The following is a 21,321-nucleotide window of genomic DNA, read 5'->3' on the forward strand; positions in this document are numbered from 1 at the left end:
TTCATTATTTATTTTGCCCTTTTCCTGTAATTAATTACACACTAGACTTCAGGCTGTGCATTTTAAACAAAGCATTCTCTATTGAAAAGGAGTTGAATTATTTGTATGATATCGGTTTGTCTTTTATTGTAAATAATCTGAAATACAAAGGCAAAAACTATTTATTGCAGCTATATATGTCAGAACACATTAAGAGACCCTTAACTGTGTAGCTAGTATCTGTTTGTTCAGTAAATCACCAGTGAGGGGCAGAAAACATTATAGTCAAGCTTTTATACTTGTTATAGAAATCTTTTTATACTTGAAGTGATGTCTTACTTGAAGCTAGAAGTTATACAGTTTTCTGGCTTATTGTGGAATGTGGAAACTTACAGAATACTTTAGTCACTTTATCTTCCTTTCATTTAAAGGAGCAATAAAGTCAAAATTAAACTTTCATTATTCAAATAGAGAACACAATTTTAAACTACTTTCCAATTGGATAACATTATTTAAATATGCACAACCTTTTTATAAGCAAGGCATAAGCTCATACTGAGCATGCGCAAGAATTCAGAATATACATATATGCATTTTGTGATTGGCTGATGCTGTGGTAAAGGAAATAAATCTTACTTAAAGTGAATGTAAATTTGAATGAATAAGTTCCCAGTTTTAAAAAATACTATTAAAAACAGGGGCACTTTCATTCATTAAAATTTACATTGAAGCGGTTTTAAAAATAAAAATATTTAAAGGGCCATAATACTCAAATGTTGAAACACTTGAAAGTGATGCAGCATAGCTGTAAAAAGCTGACTAGAAAATATCACCTGAACATCTCTATGTAAAAAAGAAAGATATTTTACTTCAAAAATTCCTCAGTAGCCACATCCCATTGTAAAGGACTTCTAAGCAGCAAATCAGTATGTCTGTCCCGGGACAGCTAAGGGGTTGAGCCTCGCCCTATTCAGTTTAAATGACGTTTACTATGAAATTCGATAATAGAAGTAAATTGGAATGTTGTTTAAAATTGTATTCTCTATCTGAATCATGAAAGAAAAAATGTGGGTTTAATGTCCCTTTAATTGGCCTTAGCAGAGATGGTCAGATAAGGAACAGAAAAACAAATTTTGCTAACAAAATGTCACTGGCAAGTATTGTCTACTTTAGCAGCAAATCCAGATAGCCTATTTCTAATAAGTGCTGGGTGAAGATTGACCACTGAAGAAGAAGAAAAAAAATACCATGAGAGCAAAGTAAAATTGATTATAGAAGTAAATATGACTTCACAATAAAGACAAATAAAAAAAAAAAAAACAGAACTAAATCTGTTGGTAAAGGGAGGGAGTGTACAAAGCCTTTTTAGAGTTGCTGCAAAAAATATGACTCATTAGTTCTCAATAAGACATCACAAGACTATGAGAGAAAATCAATGAAGTAATTAGACTCTCATTGCTGTCCACATGATCTTTCTAATGATGGTGTATAAATAAGCACGATGCAGCATTCTTTCATTCTGAAAATAGTGAGCTACAGATTTCATTTAACAGAAGGTGACCCACGTTTACAAACAGAATGGAAAAGTTTCTAGTATAGAGCTTGGATTGCGAGTGCTAATTAACCATCAGGTATTCTGAGGGGGCCTCGTTAAATCTGTTCCATCCACAGTATGCTGGATATTGTGACAGTACAGTGTCCCATTACACAGGCTCAGAATAAATCTACCAAAACAGCAGAGATTTAATGGGTATCAGCAGCGCATTTCCTGTCAGTGCTTAGCGATTCCTTATGCATCTGAAATGAATTTTCTGTTTTCCTGCAGCATGCTACACAAAACGATGGTTTCACTTTCCAAATGAGATCTGGGATGTTTTGATGGCTGGGACCTCAGATATGAACAGAACACACTCTGTTTGGCGACCTGTGTTTTGTGGATCACCAAATGATTTCCATATGCAGCTGTAACTGTGTCCTCTTCGGTGGATTTCTTAATGGCCTAATGTTCTAAATACAGACTATTGTGTTAATAATGGAATGGTGATTATTTTTATTGGTACAAATGTGATTTGGTGCATCTCTTGAAACTGTTTATTTTTGTTTTGTTTTCTTAAAAGCAAACCATCAGTCATTGTGAAAATAGAGCTGGTCAAACAGGATGTGTGACAGTGGCTTTATTAAAGGAACACGAGACCCAATTTTCTTCTGCCATGATTCAGATAGAAGTAAATTAGAAATCTGTTTAAAATTGCATACTCTACTATAACATTTTCTAGGCATGTGCATTCGGATCATTCGTGATGATCTGAATGTGGAAGAAGACTTCCTTCTTGCCGCATTCGGCTCTTTTCGGAGCCAGATTTCTTCTTTCGAAAGTGCAACACACTAAGATCTGTGCAAATCCAGATCTTAGTGCATTACACTTTCACAAGAAGAAATATGGCGCCGAAAAGAGCTGAACACCGAGAGCCGGCCATCTTCTTCCACATTCAGATCATCATGAACTATCAGAATTCACATTTTCTTTGTTCTCTTGGTATCTTTTGTTTAAAAGCAGAGACTTCAACTTAGGAGCTTGCATGTGTCTGGAGCCCTATATAGCAGCAGTTTTGCAAGAATGTTATCCATTTGCAAGCACATTAGATAGGTGGCAGCACTAATTCCTGCTATTTAGTGCTCCAAAAATCTACCTGTAGTGGTGCAATTCAGAAATGTTAGCAACAGGTTCTCTAACTTCTCTATAATACAAAATGTTAGGAAATGTACACTGTGATGTTAGAACCTTCACAAGTTCAGCCTTACTGGTTTAACTCCTTAAAAACAGTTGTCTATATCAAATTACAAGATTTGATTGAAATAAGCCTAAAGGAGCAATTTCTCATACATTGTATACTCTGCTGCTGGTATAACAAGAAATTGGAAACACATTAAGGGAAAAACTATTTTACAGTATACTGTCCCTTTAAGAAAGATGGCATTATATTATATAAATTTTAGGAACAGGTTTGCAAGAATTGGTAAAAGCCAGCTGAATCCCACCACTGCCTACCTAGGTATCTCTTTAACAAAGAAAAAATAATCAGAATAATTTGAATAATTGAATCACAAAATATATATATTTTTGAGGTTCATATCCCTTTAATAGAGATACTTTGTTAAACCCCCTTTAGTCTCTCCTTCTCAAGGGTAGAGCAGAAATAAAGGCCTGCTAGGGTACTATAGTAATTTAAAATATGAAATAAACTATTTAAAGGAGTAATCCGGAAACCAGCAGGTAGATTAAAATGTCCTTTATTGCAAATTTCTTTTTAAAACAATTTTGCAGCTTCAGCTCCAGTTACAGTCATCCTCAGGTAGGCTTTGACACTAATGCTGACATGTTTCGGCTACTTCTGCCGTAATCATAGCTTAATTAGTGACAGCCCAGCCTCTCCTTAACCCCTTAACGACCGAGGACGTGCAGGGTACGTCCTCAGAAAAAAGGCAGTTAATGCCTGAGGACGTACCCTGCACGTCCTCGGTGTGGAAAGCAGCTGGAAGCGATCCTGCTCGCTTCCAGCTGCTTTCCGGTTATTGCAGTGATGCCTCGATATGGAGGCATCCTGCAATAACCTTAAATGGCCATCCGGTGCAGAGAGAGCCACTCTGTGGCCCTCTCTGCACCGGACATCGGTGGCCGGTAACGTTGGTGGGTGGGAGCTGACTTGGGAGGCGGGTGGGCGGCCATCGATGGGCCGGGTAATGTAGAGGGGGGCGGGGGCGATGGGGGCGCGCACAGGCGCGCGCGCGTGCACGCCGGGCGGCGGGCGTGCACGGGGCGGGAGCGGGTGGGAACCGCTACACTACAGAAAAGTTTCAGTGTAAAGCTTTTTATTAAAAAAAAAAAACAACAGTCAAAGGTATCTAGGAGGGGGTGGGGGTTTGTTCTTTGGTGGGTAGGGGAGCTACACTACAGAAAATGGGGAAAAAATGAAAAAGCAACTGTTTTTTTTTATAAACTGGGTACTGGCAGACAGCTGCCAGTACCCAAGATGGCGGCCATTAAGGCAGAGGGGGAGGGTTAGACAGCTGTTTGGTGGGGGATCAGCCAGGTTGGGGGCTAAGGGGGGCTCCTACACAGCAGCATATGTAAATATGCTTTAAAAAAAAAACCAAAAAGCCTAAATATATATTTTATTTTAGTACTGGCAGAGTTGCTGCCAGTACTTAAGATGGCGGGGACAATTGTGGGGTGGGGGAGGGAAGGGAGCTGTTTGGGAGGGATCAGGGGGTCTGATGTGTCAGGTGGGAGGCTGATCTCTACACTAAAGCTAAAATTAACCCTGCAAGCTCCCTACAAACTTCCTAATTAACCCCTTCACTGCTAGCTATAATACACGTGTGATGCGCAGCGGCATTTAGCGGCCTTCTAAGTACCAAAAAGCAACGCCAAAGCCATATATGTCTGCTATTTCTGAACAAAGGGGATCCCAGAGAAGCATTTAGAACAATTTGTGCCATAATTGCACAAGCTGTTTGTAAATGATTTCAGTGAGAAACCTAAAATTGTGAAAAATTTAACTTTTTTTTTAATTTGATCGCAATTGGCGGTGAAATGGTGGCATGAAATATACCAAAATGGGCCTAGATCATTACTTGGGGTTGTCTACTACACTACACTAAAGCTAAAATTACCCCAAAAAGCTCCCTACATGCTCCCTAATTAACCCCTTTTACTGCTGGGCATAATACACTTGTGGTGCACAGTGGCATTTAGCATCCTTCTAATTACCAAAAAGCAACACCAAAGCCATATATGTCTGCTATTTCTGAACAAAGGGGATCCCAAAGAAAAATTTACAATCATTTATGCCATAATTGCACAAGCTGTTTGTAAATAATTTCAGTGAGAAACCAAAAGTTTGTGAAAAAATTTGTGAAAAAGTGAACGATTTTTTGTATTTGATCGCATTTGGCGGTGAAATGGTGGCATGAAATATACCAAAATTGGCCTAGATCAATACTTTGGGATGTTTACTAAAAAAAAATATATACATGTCAATAGATATTCAGGGATTCCTGAAAGATATTAGTGTTCTAATGTAACTAGCGCTAATCTTGAAAAAAAAATGGTTTGGAAATAGCAAAGTGCTACTTGTATTTATGGCCCTATAACTTACAAAAAAAGCAAAGAACATGTAAACATTGGGTATTTCTAAACTCAGGACAAAATTTAGAAACTATTTAGCATGGGTGTTTTTTGGTGGTTGCAGATGTATAACAGATTTTGGGGGTCAAAGTTAGAAAAAGTGTGTTTTTTTCCATTTTTTTCTCATATTTTATAATTTTTTTTAAAGTAAATTATAAGATATGATGAAAATAATGGTATCTTTGGAAAGTCCATTTAATGGCGAGAAAAACGGTATATAATATATGTGGGTACAGTAAATGAGTAAGAGGAAAATTACAGCTAAACACAAACACCGCAAAAATGTAAAAATAGCCTTGGTCCCAAATGGACAGAAAATGGAAAAGTGCTGTGGTCATTAAGGGGTTAAATAGCTGAAGCCTTCATTTAATAGGTTAAATGAAAATGACATCCTAGCCAATAGCTTATTTTTCCCTGTTTGAACATTGTGGATGTACTGTTAACCCTTACCTGGACTTAACCATTTAACTAAACTTCAAGTGCTACCTTAGACTAAATTCTAGCTATGGATATATTTACATCTCTGTATTCATAAAGTTTTCTGTATACTTTTATCAATCCTTTCAACCTCATTATTTCTCTCTTTACTAGCACCTTTACTCAATTAGTTTTGAAACATGTTAGTGTATATAATGTTGTACCTAATAATATTATCAGAAACACCAGCAAGATAAAAAAGGGAAGTATTGAACCTTAGATTGCAAACATGTAATCCTTCAATTCAGTGAATACAATGTTCCACCAATCTCTTGTGTAAATAACTAAATATTTATCACATCTATTAAAGTTTGTTAACTATATTAAATATAAGAAATGAGTGTGTGTATAATTAAATTTTGAGAAATATTCTTCACATCTTTATATTCATCTTCACCAAATTTAGTTCCAATGATTTATTAAATCATATTCACTATTTAAACCCATTGGTTTCCTGGTTTTCAGTCTCAGAATCCAATAGGCCTCTTGTCTAGCCAGAGTATTGTCCCTGTCTCCCCCCCTTTTTGGTATAGGGATATCTTCCACTATGGTCCACTTTAGGCTTTTAGGGTCCTTGTTGTGTTTATATTTAAAGTGTGTGATCAGGGATGTTGTTAATGTACCTGACTTTATGTTCCCTACATGTTCTCGTATACGTGACCTGACTTCTCTTGAGGTCATGCCAACGTACTGTATTTTGCAAGATGAACAAGTTAGTAGGTAGACAACATAAGTTTGTCTACAGTTGTAACATCTATTATGTGAAAATGCTTCATTAGTGACCTCACTATGGAATCCATTGCCTTGTTCCACATGTGAGCAGGCAATGCAATCTTTGTTGTGACATTTATATACTCCTTTGGTGTCTAACCATGAACTCTGTCTGCCCTGGTTAATGCTCTTTAAATTTGTAGGTGCTACTCTATTACCAATAGTGAGACCCCTTTTGAAAGCAAACTTGCAGCCCTTCCTTACTGTGTCAACTAGATCTTCATCTGCTGTAAGCATGGGGAAATGTTTGGAAATTATGTCACAAATTTGGCCATATTGTTCACTATAAGTAGTCAAAAATGTTACTCCTTGTTTGTTAAACCTGGTATTTGAGGTTCTACTTTTGTATTTTTTTGACAAAAGTTCACTTCTATTGCGTTCTACAATTTCCTTCTTTACCCCTTCTACCATCTTTCTGGGGTATTCCCTAGATACTAGCCTCTCTGTTAGCTCATTAGCCTGTCTATTAAATGTTTCTTTCTCTGAGCAGTTCCTTAACGTCCTTATAAATTGTCCTCTGGTGATAGCCTTAAACACCCGTTTAGGGTGACTGCTCTTTGCATGTAAGATAGTATTTTTGGCCGTTTCTTTCCTAAAGACTTGGGTTTCAATATGTCCTCCATCTACATTGGGGACTCCTGTCAGAGTAATGTCTAGATAATTTATACTGGTTCTGTTTGACTCATATGTAAAGCTAAGGCCTTTGGTGTTAACATTTAAATCCTCCATAAAATCTTTCAATTCATGTTCATTCCCTTTCCAAATCAGTATCAGATCATCTATAAAGCGTTTGCAAGAATTGGTAAAAGCCAGCTGAATCCCACCACTGCCTACCTAGGTATCTCTTTAACAAAGAAAAATAATCAGAATAATTTATAATAGAAGTAAATTGGGGGAAAATTGTTTGAATCGCGAAATATATATATTTTTGAGGTTCATATCCCTTTAATAGAGATACTTTGTTAAACCCCCTTTAGTCTCTCCTTCTCAAGGGTAGAGCAGAAATAAAGGCCTGCTAGGGTACTATAGTAATTTACTTGCCTGTCTGTGCTACTAATCTACAAATACATTTCTCCAACATTGGTGTGTCCGGTCCACAGCGTCATCCTTACTTGTGGGAATATCTCTTCCCCAACAGGAAATGGCAAAGAGTCCCAGCAAAGCTGTCCATATAGTCCCTCCTAGGCTCCGCCCACCCCAGTCATTCTCTTTGCCGTTGCACAGGCAACATCTCCACGGAGATGGTTAAGAGTATGTGGTGTTTAGTTGTAGTTTTTTAATTCTACTATCAAGAGTTTGTTATTTTAAAATAGTGCTGGTATGTACTATTTACTCTGAAACAGAAAAAGATGAAGAGTTCTGTTTGAGAGAGGAAGATGATTTTAGCAGACAGTAACTAAAATCGTTTGCTGTTTCCACATAGGACTGTTGAGATGAAGTAACTTCAGTTGGGGGAAACAGTTAGCAGACTTTTCTGCTTAAGGTATGACTAGCCATATTTCTAACAAGACTGTGTAATGCTGGAAGGCTGTCATTTCCCCTCATGGGGACCGGTAAGCCATTTTCTTAGTCTCAAACAGAATAAAGGGCTTAATATGGGCTATAAAACTGGTAGACACTTTTATGGGCAAAATCGATTGCTTTATTTGGGCATTTTATACATTTTTATGCTTGTAATTCACACTTATAAGCTTGGGGAACGTTTTTTAACGTCAGGCACTGTGTTAGACACCTTTCCAGTCAGGAAGGGCCTTCCCAGTTGTAGGCTGAGCCTCATTTTCACGCCATTACTGCGCAGTTACTTTTGAGAGCAAGAAATGCAGATGCATGTGTGAGGATCTGAAAGTAGTTGGAAAAGTTCCTAGAAGGCTTCATCTGGTATCGTATTCCCCCCTGGGTTTGGTAAAGTCGCAGCAAAGGCTGTAGCTGGGACTGTAGATGGGTTAAAACTGTAACCGGCTCCGGTTTCTTTATTTTAAGGGTTAAAGCTCTGAAAATTGGTGTGCAATATTTTTAATGCTTTAAGACACTGTGGTGAAAATTTGGTAAATTTTGAACAATTCCCTCATACTTTTTCACATATTCAGTAATAAAGTGTGCACTGTTTAAAATTTAAAGAGACAGTAACGGTTTTGTTTAAAAAAGTTTTTTGTACTTTTTTGACAAGTTTAAGCCTGTTTAACAAGTCTGCACCTTCAGATAAGCTATGTTCTATATGTTTGAAGATCAATGTGTGTCCCCCTTCAAAATTGTGTGATAATTGTGCCATAGCGTCCAAACAAAGTAAGGACAGTATTGCCACAGATAGTAAAGTTGCCCAAGATGATTAATCAGATGAAGGGAGTAGACATAGTTCTACATCATCTCCTTCTGTGTCTACACCAGTTTTGCCCACGCAGGAGGCCCCTAGTACTTCTAGCGCGCCAATGCTTATTACTATGCAACAATTAACGGCAGTAATGGATAACTCCATAGCAAATATTTTATCCAAAATGCCTGCATATCAGAGAAAGCGTGATTGCTCTGTTTTAAACACTGTAGAGCGGGAGGGTGCTGATGATAATTGCTCTGTCATACCCTCACACCAATCTGAAGGGGTCATGAGGGAGGTTTTGTCGGATGGGGAAATTTCAGATTCAGGTAAAATTTCTCAACAGGCAGAACCTGATGTTGTGACATTTAAATTTAAATTAGAGCATCTCCGCGCACTGCTTAAGGAGGTGTTATCTACTCTGGATGATTGTGACAACCTGGTCATTCCAGAAAAATTATGCAAGATGGACAAGTTCCTAGAGGTTCCGGTGCACCCTGACGCTTTTCCTATACCCAAGCGGGTGGCGGATATAGTGAATAAGGAGTGGGAGAAGCCCGGCATACCTTTTGTCCCCCCTCCTATATTTAAGAAATTATTTCCTATGGTCGACCCCAGAAAGGACTTATGGCAGACAGTCCCTAAGGTCGAGGGGGCAGTTTCTACTTTAAACAAGCGCACTACTATTCCTATCGAGGATAATTGTGCTTTCAAAGATCCTATGGATAAAAAATTGGAGGGTTTGCTTAAAAAGATTTTTGTACAGCAAGGTTACCTCCTGCAACCCATTTCGTGCATTGTTCCTGTCACTACAGCAGCGTGGTTCTGGTTCGAGGAACTAGAAAAGTCGATCAGTAGAGAGACTCCGTATGAGGAGGTTATGGACAGAGTTCACGCACTCAAGTTGGCTAATTCTTTTATTTTAGATGACGCTTTGCAACTAGCTAGATTAGTGGCGAAAAATTCAGGGTTTGCAATTGTGGCGCGCAGAGCGCTTTGGCTAAAGTCTTGGTCAGCGGATGTATCTTCCAAGGCAAAACTGCTTAATATCCCCTTCAAGGGTAAGACTCTCTTTGGGCCAGAATTGAAAGAGATTATTTCAGACATCTCTGGGGGAAAGGGCCATGCCCTCCCACAAGATAGGCCTTTCAAAGCCAAGAATAAATCTAATTTTCGTTCCTTTCGCAATTTCAGGAACGGACCGGCCTCTAACTCTGCATCCTCTAAACAAGAGGGTAATGCCTCTCAAACCAAACCAGCCTGGAAACCGACGCAAGGCTGGAACAAGGATAAGCAGGCCAAGAAGCCTGCTGTTGCTAACAAAACAGCATGAAGGAGTAGCCCCCGATCCGGGACCGGATCTAGTAGGGGTCAGACTCTCTCTCTTTGCTCAGGCTTGGGCAAGAGATGTTCAGGATCCCTGGACACTAGAAATAGTTTCTCAGGGTTATCTTCTGGAATTCAAGGAACTACCCCCAAGGGGAAGGTTCCACATGTCTCACTTATCCTCAAACCAAATAAAAAGACAGGCATTCTTACATTGTGTAGAAGACCTGTTAAAGATGGGAGTGATACACCCAGTTCCAACGGCGGAACAAGGAATGGGATTTTACTCAAATCTGTTTGTAGTTCCCAAAAAAGAGGGAACTTTCAGACCAATTCTGGATTTAAAGATCCTAAACAAATTTCTCAGAGTACCATCGTTCAAAATGGAAACCATTCGAACGATTCTACCCACAATCCAGGAAGGTCAATTTATGACTACCGTGGATCTAAAGGATGCGTATCTACATATTCCTATCCACAAAGAACATCATCAGTTCCTAAGGTTCGCCTTTCTGGACAAACATTACCAGTTTGTGGCCCTCCCATTCGGGTTAGCCACTGCTCCAAGGATTTTCACACAGGTACTCGGATCCCTTCTAGCGGTTCTAAGACCAAGGGGCATTGCAGTAGTACCGTACTTGGACGACATTCTAATACAAGCGTCGTCTCTTTCAAAGGCAAAGGCTCACACAGACATCGTTCTGGCCTTTCTCAGATCTCACGGATGGAAGGTGAACATAGAAAAAAGTTCCCTGTCTCCGTCGACAAGAGTTCCCTTCTTGGGAACAATAATAGATTCTTTAGAAATGAGGATTTTCCTGACAGAAGTCAGAAAGTCAAAACTTCTAAACGCTTGTCAAGTTCTTCATTCTATTCCTCGTCCTTCCGTAGCTCAGTGCATGGAAGTAGTAGGATTGATGGTTGCAGCAATGGACATAGTTCCTTTTGCACAAATTCATCTAAGACCATTACAACTGTGCATGCTGAAACAGTGGAATGGGGACTATACAGACTTGTCTCCAGTGATTCAAGTAGATCAGAAGACCAGAGACTCACTCCGTTGGTGGCTAACCCTGGACCACCTGTCACAGGGAATGAGCTTCCGCAGACCAGAGTGGGTCATCGTCACGACCGACGCCAGTCTAGTGGGCTGGGGCGTGGTCTGGGAATCCCTGAAAGCTCAGGGACTATGGTCTCGGGAAGAGTCTCTTCTCCCGATAAACATTCTGGAACTGAGAGCGATATTCAATGCTCTCAGGGCTTGGCCTCAACTAGCAAAGGCCAGATTCATAAGATTCCAATCAGACAACATGACGACTGTTGCTTACATCAATCATCAGGGGGGAACAAGGAGTTCCCTGGTGATGAAAGAAGTGACCAAAATAATAAAATGGGCAGAGGATCACTCCTGCCACCTATCTGCGATCCACATCCCAGGTGTGGAAAACTGGGAGGCGGATTATCTGAGTCGACAGACGTTCCATCCGGGGGAGTGGGAACTCCACCCGGAGATCTTTGCCCAGTTGACTCAATTATGGGGCATTCCAGATTTGGATCTGATGGCGTCTCGTCAGAACTTCAAGGTTCCTTGCTACGGGTCCAGATCCAGGGATCCCAAGGCGACTCTAGTGGATGCACTAGTAGCGCCTTGGACCTTCAACCTAGCCTATGTGTTTCCACCGTTTCCTCTCATTCCCAGGCTGGTAGCCAGGATCAAGCAGGAGAGGGCCTCGGTGATCTTGATAGCTCCTGCGTGGCCACACAGGACTTGGTATGCAGACCTGGTGAATATGTCATCGGTGCCACCATGGAAGCTACCTTTGAGACAGGATCTTCTTGTACAGGGTCCATTCGAACATCCAAATCTGGTCTCCCTCCAGCTGACGGCTTGGAAATTGAACGCTTGATTCTATCAAAGCGTGGGTTTTCAGATTCTGTGATAGATACTCTAGTTCAAGCCAGAAAACCGGTAACTAGAAAAATTTACCATAAAATATGGAAAAGATATATCTGCTGGTGTGAATCCAAGGGATTCTTATGGAATAAGATCAAAATCCCTAAGATCCTTTCCTTTCTACAAGAGGGTTTGGATAAAGGATTATCAGCGAGTTCTCTAAAGGGACAGATTTCTGCTTTATCTATCTTATTACACAAACGACTGGCAGCTGTGCCAGATGTTCAAGCATTTGTTCAGGCTCTGGTTAGGATCAAGCCTGTTTACAGACCTTTGACTCCTCCCTGGAGTTTAAATCTAGTTCTTTCAGTTCTTCAAGGGGTTCCGTTTGAACCTCTACATTCCATAGATATTAAGTTGTTATCTTGGAAAGTTTTGTTTTTGGTTGCTATTTCTTCTGCTAGAAGAGTTTCTGAGTTATCTGCTCTGCAGTGTTCTCCGCCCTATCTGGTGTTCCATGCAGATAAGGTTGTTTTGCGTACTAAGCCTGGTTTTCTTCCAAAGGTTGTTTCTAACAAAAATATTAACCAGGAGATAGTTGTTCCTTCTTTGTGTCCGAATCCAGTTTCAAAGAAGGAACGTTTGTTACACAATTTAGACGTAGTCCGTGCTCTAAAATTCTATTTAGAAGCTACAAAAGAGTTCAGACAAACTTCTTCTCTGTTTGTCATCTATTCTGGTAAAAGGAGAGGTCAAAAAGCGACTTCTACCTCTCTTTCCTTTTGGCTTAAAAGCATCATCCGATTGGCTTACGAGACTGCCGGAACGGCAGCCTCCAGAAAGAATCACAGCTCACTCCACTAGGGCTGTGGCTTCCACATGGGCCTTCAAGAACGAGGCTTCTGTTGATCAGATATGTAAGGCAGCGACTTGGTCTTCACTGCACACTTTTGCCAAATTTTACAAATTTGATACTTTTGCTTCTTCAGAGGCTATTTTTGGGAGAAAGGTTTTGCAAGCCGTGGTGCCTTCTGTTTAGGTAACCTGATTTGCTCCCTCCCTTCATCCGTGTCCTAAAGCTTTGTTATTGGTTCCCACAAGTAAGGATGACGCCGTGGACCGGACACACCAATGTTGGAGAAAACAGAATTTATGCTTACCTGATAAATTACTTTCTCCAACGGTGTGTCCGGTCCACGGCCCGCCCTGGTTTTTTAATCAGGTTTGATGAATTATTTTCTCTAACTACAGTCACCACGGCACCCTATAGTTTCTCCTGTTTTTTTCCTCCTGTCCGTCGGTCGAATGACTGGGGTGGGCGGAGCCTAGGAGGGACTATATGGACAGCTTTGCTGGGACTCTTTGCCATTTCCTGTTGGGGAGGAGATATTCCCACCGGACACACCGTTGGAGAAAGTAATTTATCAGGTAAGCATAAATTCTGTTTTTATGTTTGACTTCTTTTTCTGAATATTAATTAGATGCCATTTTAGCCCATGCAACTCTATTGCACGACTGGTATGAAAGCAAAATCATGAGCTTCACAAAGGTTTAAACACCAGCCAGGTAGGAACTAGCAAATGGATTTTTATAGACATGTGCCAGTTATTCTTTTTCTTACACGTGCACACAATTCATACCCGAGGTGAAAAACCACTTATGTATCTTATTAAATCAATATTAACTACCTATTGTGAAATCACCAATGTACATTTATGCAAACTTTATGCTCTATGAAATATTATTAGCATTACATCGTATTACTTTGTACAGACTGAAGTTTATTAAGAAACCAAACAAAATGTCTCATTTGGAATTTTGAGCGGATCAAATGGCAAATATAAAAATTGTGTCCGTAATAAAACCAGTGAAAAAACATCAGGGATTTGTGGTTAATCTGCAAATGCTTTTAAGTGCATTGATGACAGCTACTTTAAATAGATTCTTCAGTACTTTTAAAAAAAACAAAAAAAAAACGTACTAATTGGAAGAGTTCATTTTGTAAGACAACGTAGAGGTATAATCGGTATCATTTTAGAATCCATAAAGCCAGTCTGTCAAAGATGTCCTACTCAAATGTTCTCAGATAAGGTCCCTGCTGCATATTTTTTTTTTTTGTTGGACTGCTGTATAAACACTCAACACAGTGCAAAGGATACAGAATATCTCATTTATCTGCAAGTTTTCCAATAATCCATCCATGTAGTTGAATAATCTCATTAAAGGGACATGAAACCCCAAAATTGTCTTTTATGATTTGGATAGAACATACAATTTTAAACAACTTTACAATTTACTTCTATTATTAAATTTGCTTGAACACATCTAGTCAGCCAATTACAAGAGACAAATGTGTGCAGGCACCAATCGGCAGCTAGCACCCGTCTCACTAGTTTAGGATATGTGTATTCCTTTTCAACAAGGGATACCAAGAGAACAAAGCACATTTGAAAATAGAAGTGAATTTAAAAGTGTCTTAAAATTACATGCTCTATCATGCAAGTTTAATTTTTACTTTCCTATCCCTTTAAAGCCCTATTTTATATATTGCTATGGTTGAGTTCCTTCTATATTGATATCCAGGAAACACTTTATGTCTCATAATATTTAATCTAATCAACAAAAAAAACATTTGAAAATGATTTACAAAGTATTCAGTCACCTAGTTAATAAGTGGTTGAAGTAGAAGTGAGCAGTAAGCTTTTTTTTTTTTTTTTTGACTGGGAAAAAATCCAGATAACTTAACTGGTAGCATTTGCAGTAGTTTGAACATCATCTCTGATCACTTGGAGTGATGCTAATGTTTGGGTTAAGTCCCCTTTCCCTTGAAGCAGTGTGTACACTTGTCATAAACAATCAGGTCTCAGCATTAACAGTCTGTATACTCGTGCTTTGGCAGGATGGTGTTGTGTCTGTCAGCACCTCATTGTATATCACAGAAGGGCAGTTATTTGTTAGCAAGACGCTTCATCCACTCTCAGATGTAGACAAATCTTGCAGCAACTCAGCACTATTGTTTATTTCCTTATTGTAAAATCTGAGATCCTTTTCATTTTTGGCATAATTTACTTAGGCTGTGTCTGTTTCCGAGTTGTTGTACTTGATCATAAATGGTACTTCTCAACCCCACTCAATTACCTCAACAGGCAAAGGGATATGAAACACTTTGAGACTGTAATATACATTTTTTAATTATGATAAGGAAAAATAAGGTTGACATTTTTTATATTTATTTTGCCCATTTCCTATAATTTAACTCGGAAAGTTGTGTTTTCACAAGTGTAACCCTTCTACATGCCCCTTACTGGCTCAGCAGAGGTAATACAATGCTCACAATAAAATGGGACATTTTTCAGAATGACAGTGACAAGTATTGTCTACTCTACTAACCAGCCTAGAATGGCTCCTCCAAACAAGACAGGTGATGGTGGAAGTTTTGCCACTGACCAAGCTTTTTACTCCCTGCCTGTATGTTACTGCAGAAAAAGAAGTCTTGTATTTACAAGGTGTTTTATGTCTTGTGTATACCTGAGCACAGGTGATCTGATAATAAATAACTGAGCCTCTAATTGGCTCAAGCTTGCGCACTGGACTAAAGCATCAGTTCTGTAAATGAATACTGTACTCCCCTGAACTTGCCACCCCCACTTCCTTGACCTGTTATCCCCAGGATCTTTCTTGCACCTTCTTTTACTAAAGCTGAAGATTTCATCTCATTTCATTCTCATCATCACAGCACGGGAAAGTTGCACTGGCTATATATGACACTCTTCACACGCAGAAATCTTCCCAAGTTTTTAATCTGTGTAACGTACAATGGGTACTGCACTGAAAGCACACTGAGGCAAAAAAACAATGCACTAACAGCAAGTAGTCATTATGGTTTGCCACATACAAGCAAAATAGCATTGTATATCCTTACACCAAAGTAATACAAAAAATGAAAACCAGTCCGTGGGGCTTGTGCAGGCCTCTGTGTACCTCACTTGTACATACCCACATAGCCTTTATATTTTATTGTTGTTTAACTTTTTGCCTAACAAACAGCTTTGTATAAATAAAACAGTCATATATAAAACAGACAGTGAACATTACACTCATAGGGTAATAATACATAGGACAGTATAAAGAATTGAAAAAAAAATCTAAGGCTATAACAACTGATAGGAAATGCAGCAAAGATGACAAGTCTGTTGGGCTTCAGAAAGTGCACAATGTGTGGGAGGCAGACTGGTTTAATAGACTGTTTATCAGAGAGTGCTTCATCCCTCTGGCAAAGAAGGGGTTAACAATATTCTGGTTTTCATTTATTGTATTTTCTAACATTGTAAACTTTTTTTTTTTTGGTTATTTGCAACTAAGTTGTTGAATTCATAGTGGCAATTTTTAGACTACTTGTTAGAAGATAAATAGGTGTAGAACATTATGCTTTTAGCAACAGGGTCAGGTACAAAAATATTTGCAGTTTAAAACTGATTAAAGGTTTTTTGTTTTTTTAATGAATACAAACCAGCTGCTCCCACTATAAACTGAATTAAAACTATTGCTATCAAACAATAAATACAAACTAATGTGAACCCTTTACGTTTCATCTAACAAGTAAATGGGAAGGATTGCAATTTCTCACAGATTGGATGAAGAGCCAAGGACCCCCAATTAAAAGATAAATACTATGGGGGCTCAGCCTCCTATTCTGTACATCTGCAGAATATATTATTGCAATCACATTGAAATATATAGGGTATTTTTTACTCTACGTGGCAAACACCCAAAACTCTTTTGCGGAAAAGGTATAAACATTTTAACCAAGAGTTAATGTATGGAAAACGTATACAGAATATGATTGTCAATTCTACTTTGAAAACATGGAGCTATAGAGGTGAACATTTAATATTGCACTTTTGCATTTGACAATTACATTATACTTGGTCCTTTAAAATAATTGCTTTTTACATAACGTCTGGAAAAAAAAAAACTTGTAACTTTTTTTTTTTCTTTCAAATATTAATTTAAAAACCCAGAGGGTACGTCCCACCCTCCTTTCCCACCCAAAACATTTTCTACATAAATAAATAACTTTCACTTTTTTATATAACCACTTTTTTTCTGAACATTTACATTCTTATGTTTTACAATATCTACACACAATAGGTTATCATCCCTTGCACATTACAATAAATTTACATACATCTCCTCCCTTTTGTGCATTTTAGCTTAGCGTTACTTCTGGTTAAAGGCCATATATAATTCTTCATTTCTCTATATTAAACAACACTATCTGAATATTATGCTTAAGCATTCCCTCTTGAGAAATTTAAAAATGCAATTGTTTTAAAAATTGACAGCATATAGACTAATAGGTACCAAATACCCCATTTTCATTCCTAATTAAGATCATCAGGATAGGAAGTACCTAATGTGTGCTTTATGCTGTAACAGTACTGTTCTACAGCATTCTACATGTGTGTGTGTATAATATATGTATGTCTATAAAGTTCAATTGACACTGTGTTACTGTTTGGTTATAGAAGTTAATAATCCCAGGTATGGAAACTACAAAATCGGTTGTGAGGCATCTTAGTTAAATTTGTCACATCAATTCTTAAGGGTATGTGTAGAAGTGCTAGCACTATGTAATAGCCCAGCAAAATGACACTATGGTAAAAATGACATTATGTTAAGTGAGGGATTGTGTGTACCATACTATAGTATACTAATTAGCGGGGGGATTACTAGTTCACTCAATTGTAAATAAAAAAAATATAGGCAAAAGTGGATTTCTTACTACTAGTCTGGGACTAGTAGACATTTCCAGCCCTGTATATGTATGTAAATTGAATTACTTTACCAAGGAAATATGTAATAAAAGTTTAATGATAATGTTTTTAAACTATGTATTAAAAATATTTTCATGGGACATGAAACCCAATGTTTTCTCTTTCATAATCCATAGAGCGTAGATTTTTAACAACTTCTCAATTTACTATTATGATCAATTGTGCTTCATTCTCATAGTATCCATTGTTGAAGGAGCAGCAGTGCACTACTGGGAGATAGCTGAACCCATCAGTAAGCAAATGACAAAAGGCATATATGTGCAGCCACCAATCAGCAGCTAGCTCCCAGCTTCTGAGCCTACCTAGGTATAATTTTGAAAAAGGATACCAAGAAAAGTAAAGTAAGCAAATAGATAATATAAGTAAATTTGTTTAAAATTGTATACTCTATCTGAATCACAAGGAAACATTTTGGGGTTTCATGTCCCTTTAATAAAATGATATCATTACAAAATATCTAGGGTAACGAGGTTGAGCATTTTGTTATATAATGCTTCCTTCACATGGTAAACTACAACTGATTTTAATTCAGTAATTTACTCCTCGATGAGCTTCTATATAGCAAGAAATGTAATATTAACTAGAATGAATTACTGTGAGCTTGGGGCTCACGCTCAGTGGATGTAATTTACTGTTCTGTATTCCTTAATAAGTATAGGCTTTGTAAGCAGAGCCTCTAGTGAGCGTACTGCTACCGTTACACTGAATTTACAAAAAGGCTTTATGGCAAATAGTGAGATGCATGTTGGCTTTGTGTGGAGTGAATAATTAACTTCATAGATCTAAGGTTTTTAGTGGAACTGAAACTTTAGTTCTGTTTTTTGTTCACTTATATTTCAAATTTTAAAAAATGATATCAGTTTTATAAGAATCTTTCATCCAATAACTTAATTCAATATAATTATTTACCAATTAATGACCCACAAACAGTACCTGATAACTTTGGATTACTGCCGGTTACATATGCTAAGTAGTGAAGCTATTTATACTCTAGGATGCTATATATATATATATGTGACACATCCTGACCATGGTCTTGTTTACTAAGCTTTAGCGAGAAGTTGACCTCTGGATCTAGACACTAAATACAACTTTATGGTCTATTTAATGTAGGAATACGTATGTATGTGCAATATATATGTACTGTTTGCTAACATGCCACTTCCATAGAGAGCAGAGTCATTTGAAAAGCTACATTACAGGTAATCCTAAAATTATTAGGTGGAAGGTAAATATCTATATTAAATATTTAAAAATATTATGATTTGATGCTTTTCTATAGATGTTCAGGGACATATGTGGCTAATTTTTATTTGAACTGCTCATAACCACACACTGTATGAATTTAAAGTCTAATATATATATATATATTTTAAATTAAATAATCCCCTATAGTCAAGGTTTGTAGGCAAAGACCATAAAAATGTCACAGTGCTGGATCTGGTACAGCTGTACTGTACAGCACTCCTTATTTAGCAGTGTGTGCTGTGATTAATCTGTTGTTACCCATGTTAATTAGAAAGTGGTTGCAATATGATTTTAGCATATTTACAGCTTGTTAATATCTAGCTTTGCAGGTGGTAAGCACATAATGCTTGTGCTTAATAAACGTGCCTTATATGCAACTCCCTTCTGTGATTTTATAAATAGATATTTTGAGGAGCTGAGAAAATTAAAATATGGCCTTTTTTTTTTCTGTGTGTTTTTCATTTTTGGCACACCTGCTTTAACTATACTTTCTGTGAAAAAAAAGAAAACATCTGCACAAAAATATATATACCCTGGATTAGCAATATTAAATTATCATGCACTACAGACAATGATGTGTAGCTACATGAGATGTAACAAATCTCCAATCTAAAAAAGTTATCAGTGCAAAAAAAAAATAAACAAATAACCAATGAGGTTTTACAGTTGAGCAACTACAAGAAAAAGTAGCAAGGCAGACACAGAATCCTAAGAAGCCTTAGAACAAAAAGGCTTCTGATAAGTGATTGGAGTGTCCGCTTTAGTCACAGAAATTACAGTTCAGTACATCCTTATAATGCTTTCATAAGAATTGATGAACATGTCATATTTCCCAATATACAGCCGCAACGTTAAAAACAGCTGACTGTTTGTGATGTACAAACCACCACTGCCAACTTTAAGCTATTTAAAAAATAAAAAATAAAGCAATATTTTGATTTGCTGTGTTGTGGATAGAGAAAATAGGTGGTCACTTCTGAAGCCTGTGGATTATAATGGTTGCAGATCATTACATACAGAGATCTGGATCTCAGCCTATAGAAACCAGTCTGATCCAGATACTTGTGCATTATTCAGTAAAGTTTCGGAGATGGCTAAGAAGGTAAAGGAGGCACATATTTACACTGGTAAGTCTTGGAACCTGGATATAAAAATGTGGGGCTGTGTAGAATCTCTCCATCTGTTCCCCTCAATTGTGTATGTTATAATTTATATTATGGGCATGGCTACCCTATTTAAGGCCTGCAGTTCAACACATCTTTAGCGTCACCAGCTTTGCTAAATGTTGTTATATAGTAGCACCATTTTGTTAATTCCGTCTTTCCTGCACAGTTTTGCCTCTGTTCCTTTATAATTTTTTTCATCTTATGATGTGGCAAGAAACAAGAAATTGTCCAGGGTGTGAGAGCCTATTTCTGACTTAAAACGCCAGATTCCATCTTAGCAGCAGTTGCACTCCTCCCCCAGCATCCTGCTGCAATACTCATGCTTCTTTGGCTGCGTTCCTTCTCTCGGTCCCGGTCACTCTCTGACTGGCTCTGTGTTCGTTCGGGTTTGTGGTTACTGCTCCCTGTAGGCTGGGAGGAGATGGTACGAAGCAAATGGTTCCTTTTCCTCAGAAACTCTGACTGTCCAGGAAGACAAAAGCTCCCCTTCCTTAGTGCCATTCTGCTGGTGTTCTTGGCAGGTCGGGAGCGGTGATTATATTCCAGTTGGGCGAGATGAGAGGCATAGCCCTCTGTGATAAACTGCAAAGCACAGGACAGTGTAAACAGTGGATTCATTTTGCCATGAAAATATACTATTAAATGTAATTGCTTTAATCAAGAGAACACTGGCTAACTCTTTACCTGACACTGGTGCTGTAACTTCTTGGTAGCTCGCCCTACAATATAAATCTGAAGAGGTGACAGACCAAGAGCACTGTATACTGTGATGTCCTTTGTAGAGCCATAAGCTGCATGGACTTTCATATGTACCTGCAAAAAAAAATCATTGCTTTAATTAGTTTTGAAACAAAAAAAATGACAAGATTTCTGCACCACTGAAGTCCATTCCTGAAAATTAAACGACATTAAAAATGAAATTTATATTTGTGATTTAATTGCTCGCTTGAGATTTTGAAGCACAGCTCGTCAGGACATATGTATACTATGCTTATAATTAAAACAGGAGAGGTTGTAAATAAACATCCTGCACAATATTTAATTTGGCTTGGAGAGAATGGATTAAAACAAGTGGTAATCACTGTCCTGCCCTCTCGCTACATAACGGATATTAGATATCATGC

At 38.1% G+C, this 21,321-nt stretch overlaps 2 protein-coding genes across 13 annotated transcripts in view; one reads left to right on the top strand and one right to left on the bottom strand.

Moving 5' to 3' along the window:
• ARL6IP4 (ADP ribosylation factor like GTPase 6 interacting protein 4) overlaps positions 1-2,177 on the top strand; it is a 43,630-nt gene extending 41,453 nt beyond the window's left edge. For both annotated transcript variants that reach the window (XM_053701782.1, XM_053701784.1), the window contains exon 6: positions 1,805-2,177. In XM_053701782.1, the coding sequence (XP_053557757.1) occupies positions 1,805-1,858 (54 nt within the window). In that variant the 3' untranslated portion in view covers positions 1,859-2,177. The remainder of the gene's footprint in view (positions 1-1,804) is intronic.
• A 13,551-nt stretch (positions 2,178-15,728) lies between these two features.
• PITPNM2 (phosphatidylinositol transfer protein membrane associated 2) overlaps positions 15,729-21,321 on the bottom strand; it is a 545,415-nt gene continuing 539,822 nt past the window's right edge. For all 11 annotated transcript variants that reach the window (XM_053701788.1, XM_053701795.1, XM_053701793.1 and 8 more), the window contains 2 exons: positions 20,882-21,010; positions 15,729-20,779 (listed from right to left, as the gene is read on the bottom strand). In XM_053701788.1, coding sequence (XP_053557763.1) covers positions 20,441-20,779; positions 20,882-21,010 — 468 coding nt within the window. In that variant the 3' untranslated portion in view covers positions 15,729-20,440. The remainder of the gene's footprint in view (positions 20,780-20,881; positions 21,011-21,321) is intronic.

This window comes from Bombina bombina, chromosome 2, assembly GCF_027579735.1.
Source record: "Bombina bombina isolate aBomBom1 chromosome 2, aBomBom1.pri, whole genome shotgun sequence".
NCBI classification, from domain to species: domain Eukaryota; kingdom Metazoa; phylum Chordata; class Amphibia; order Anura; family Bombinatoridae; genus Bombina; species Bombina bombina.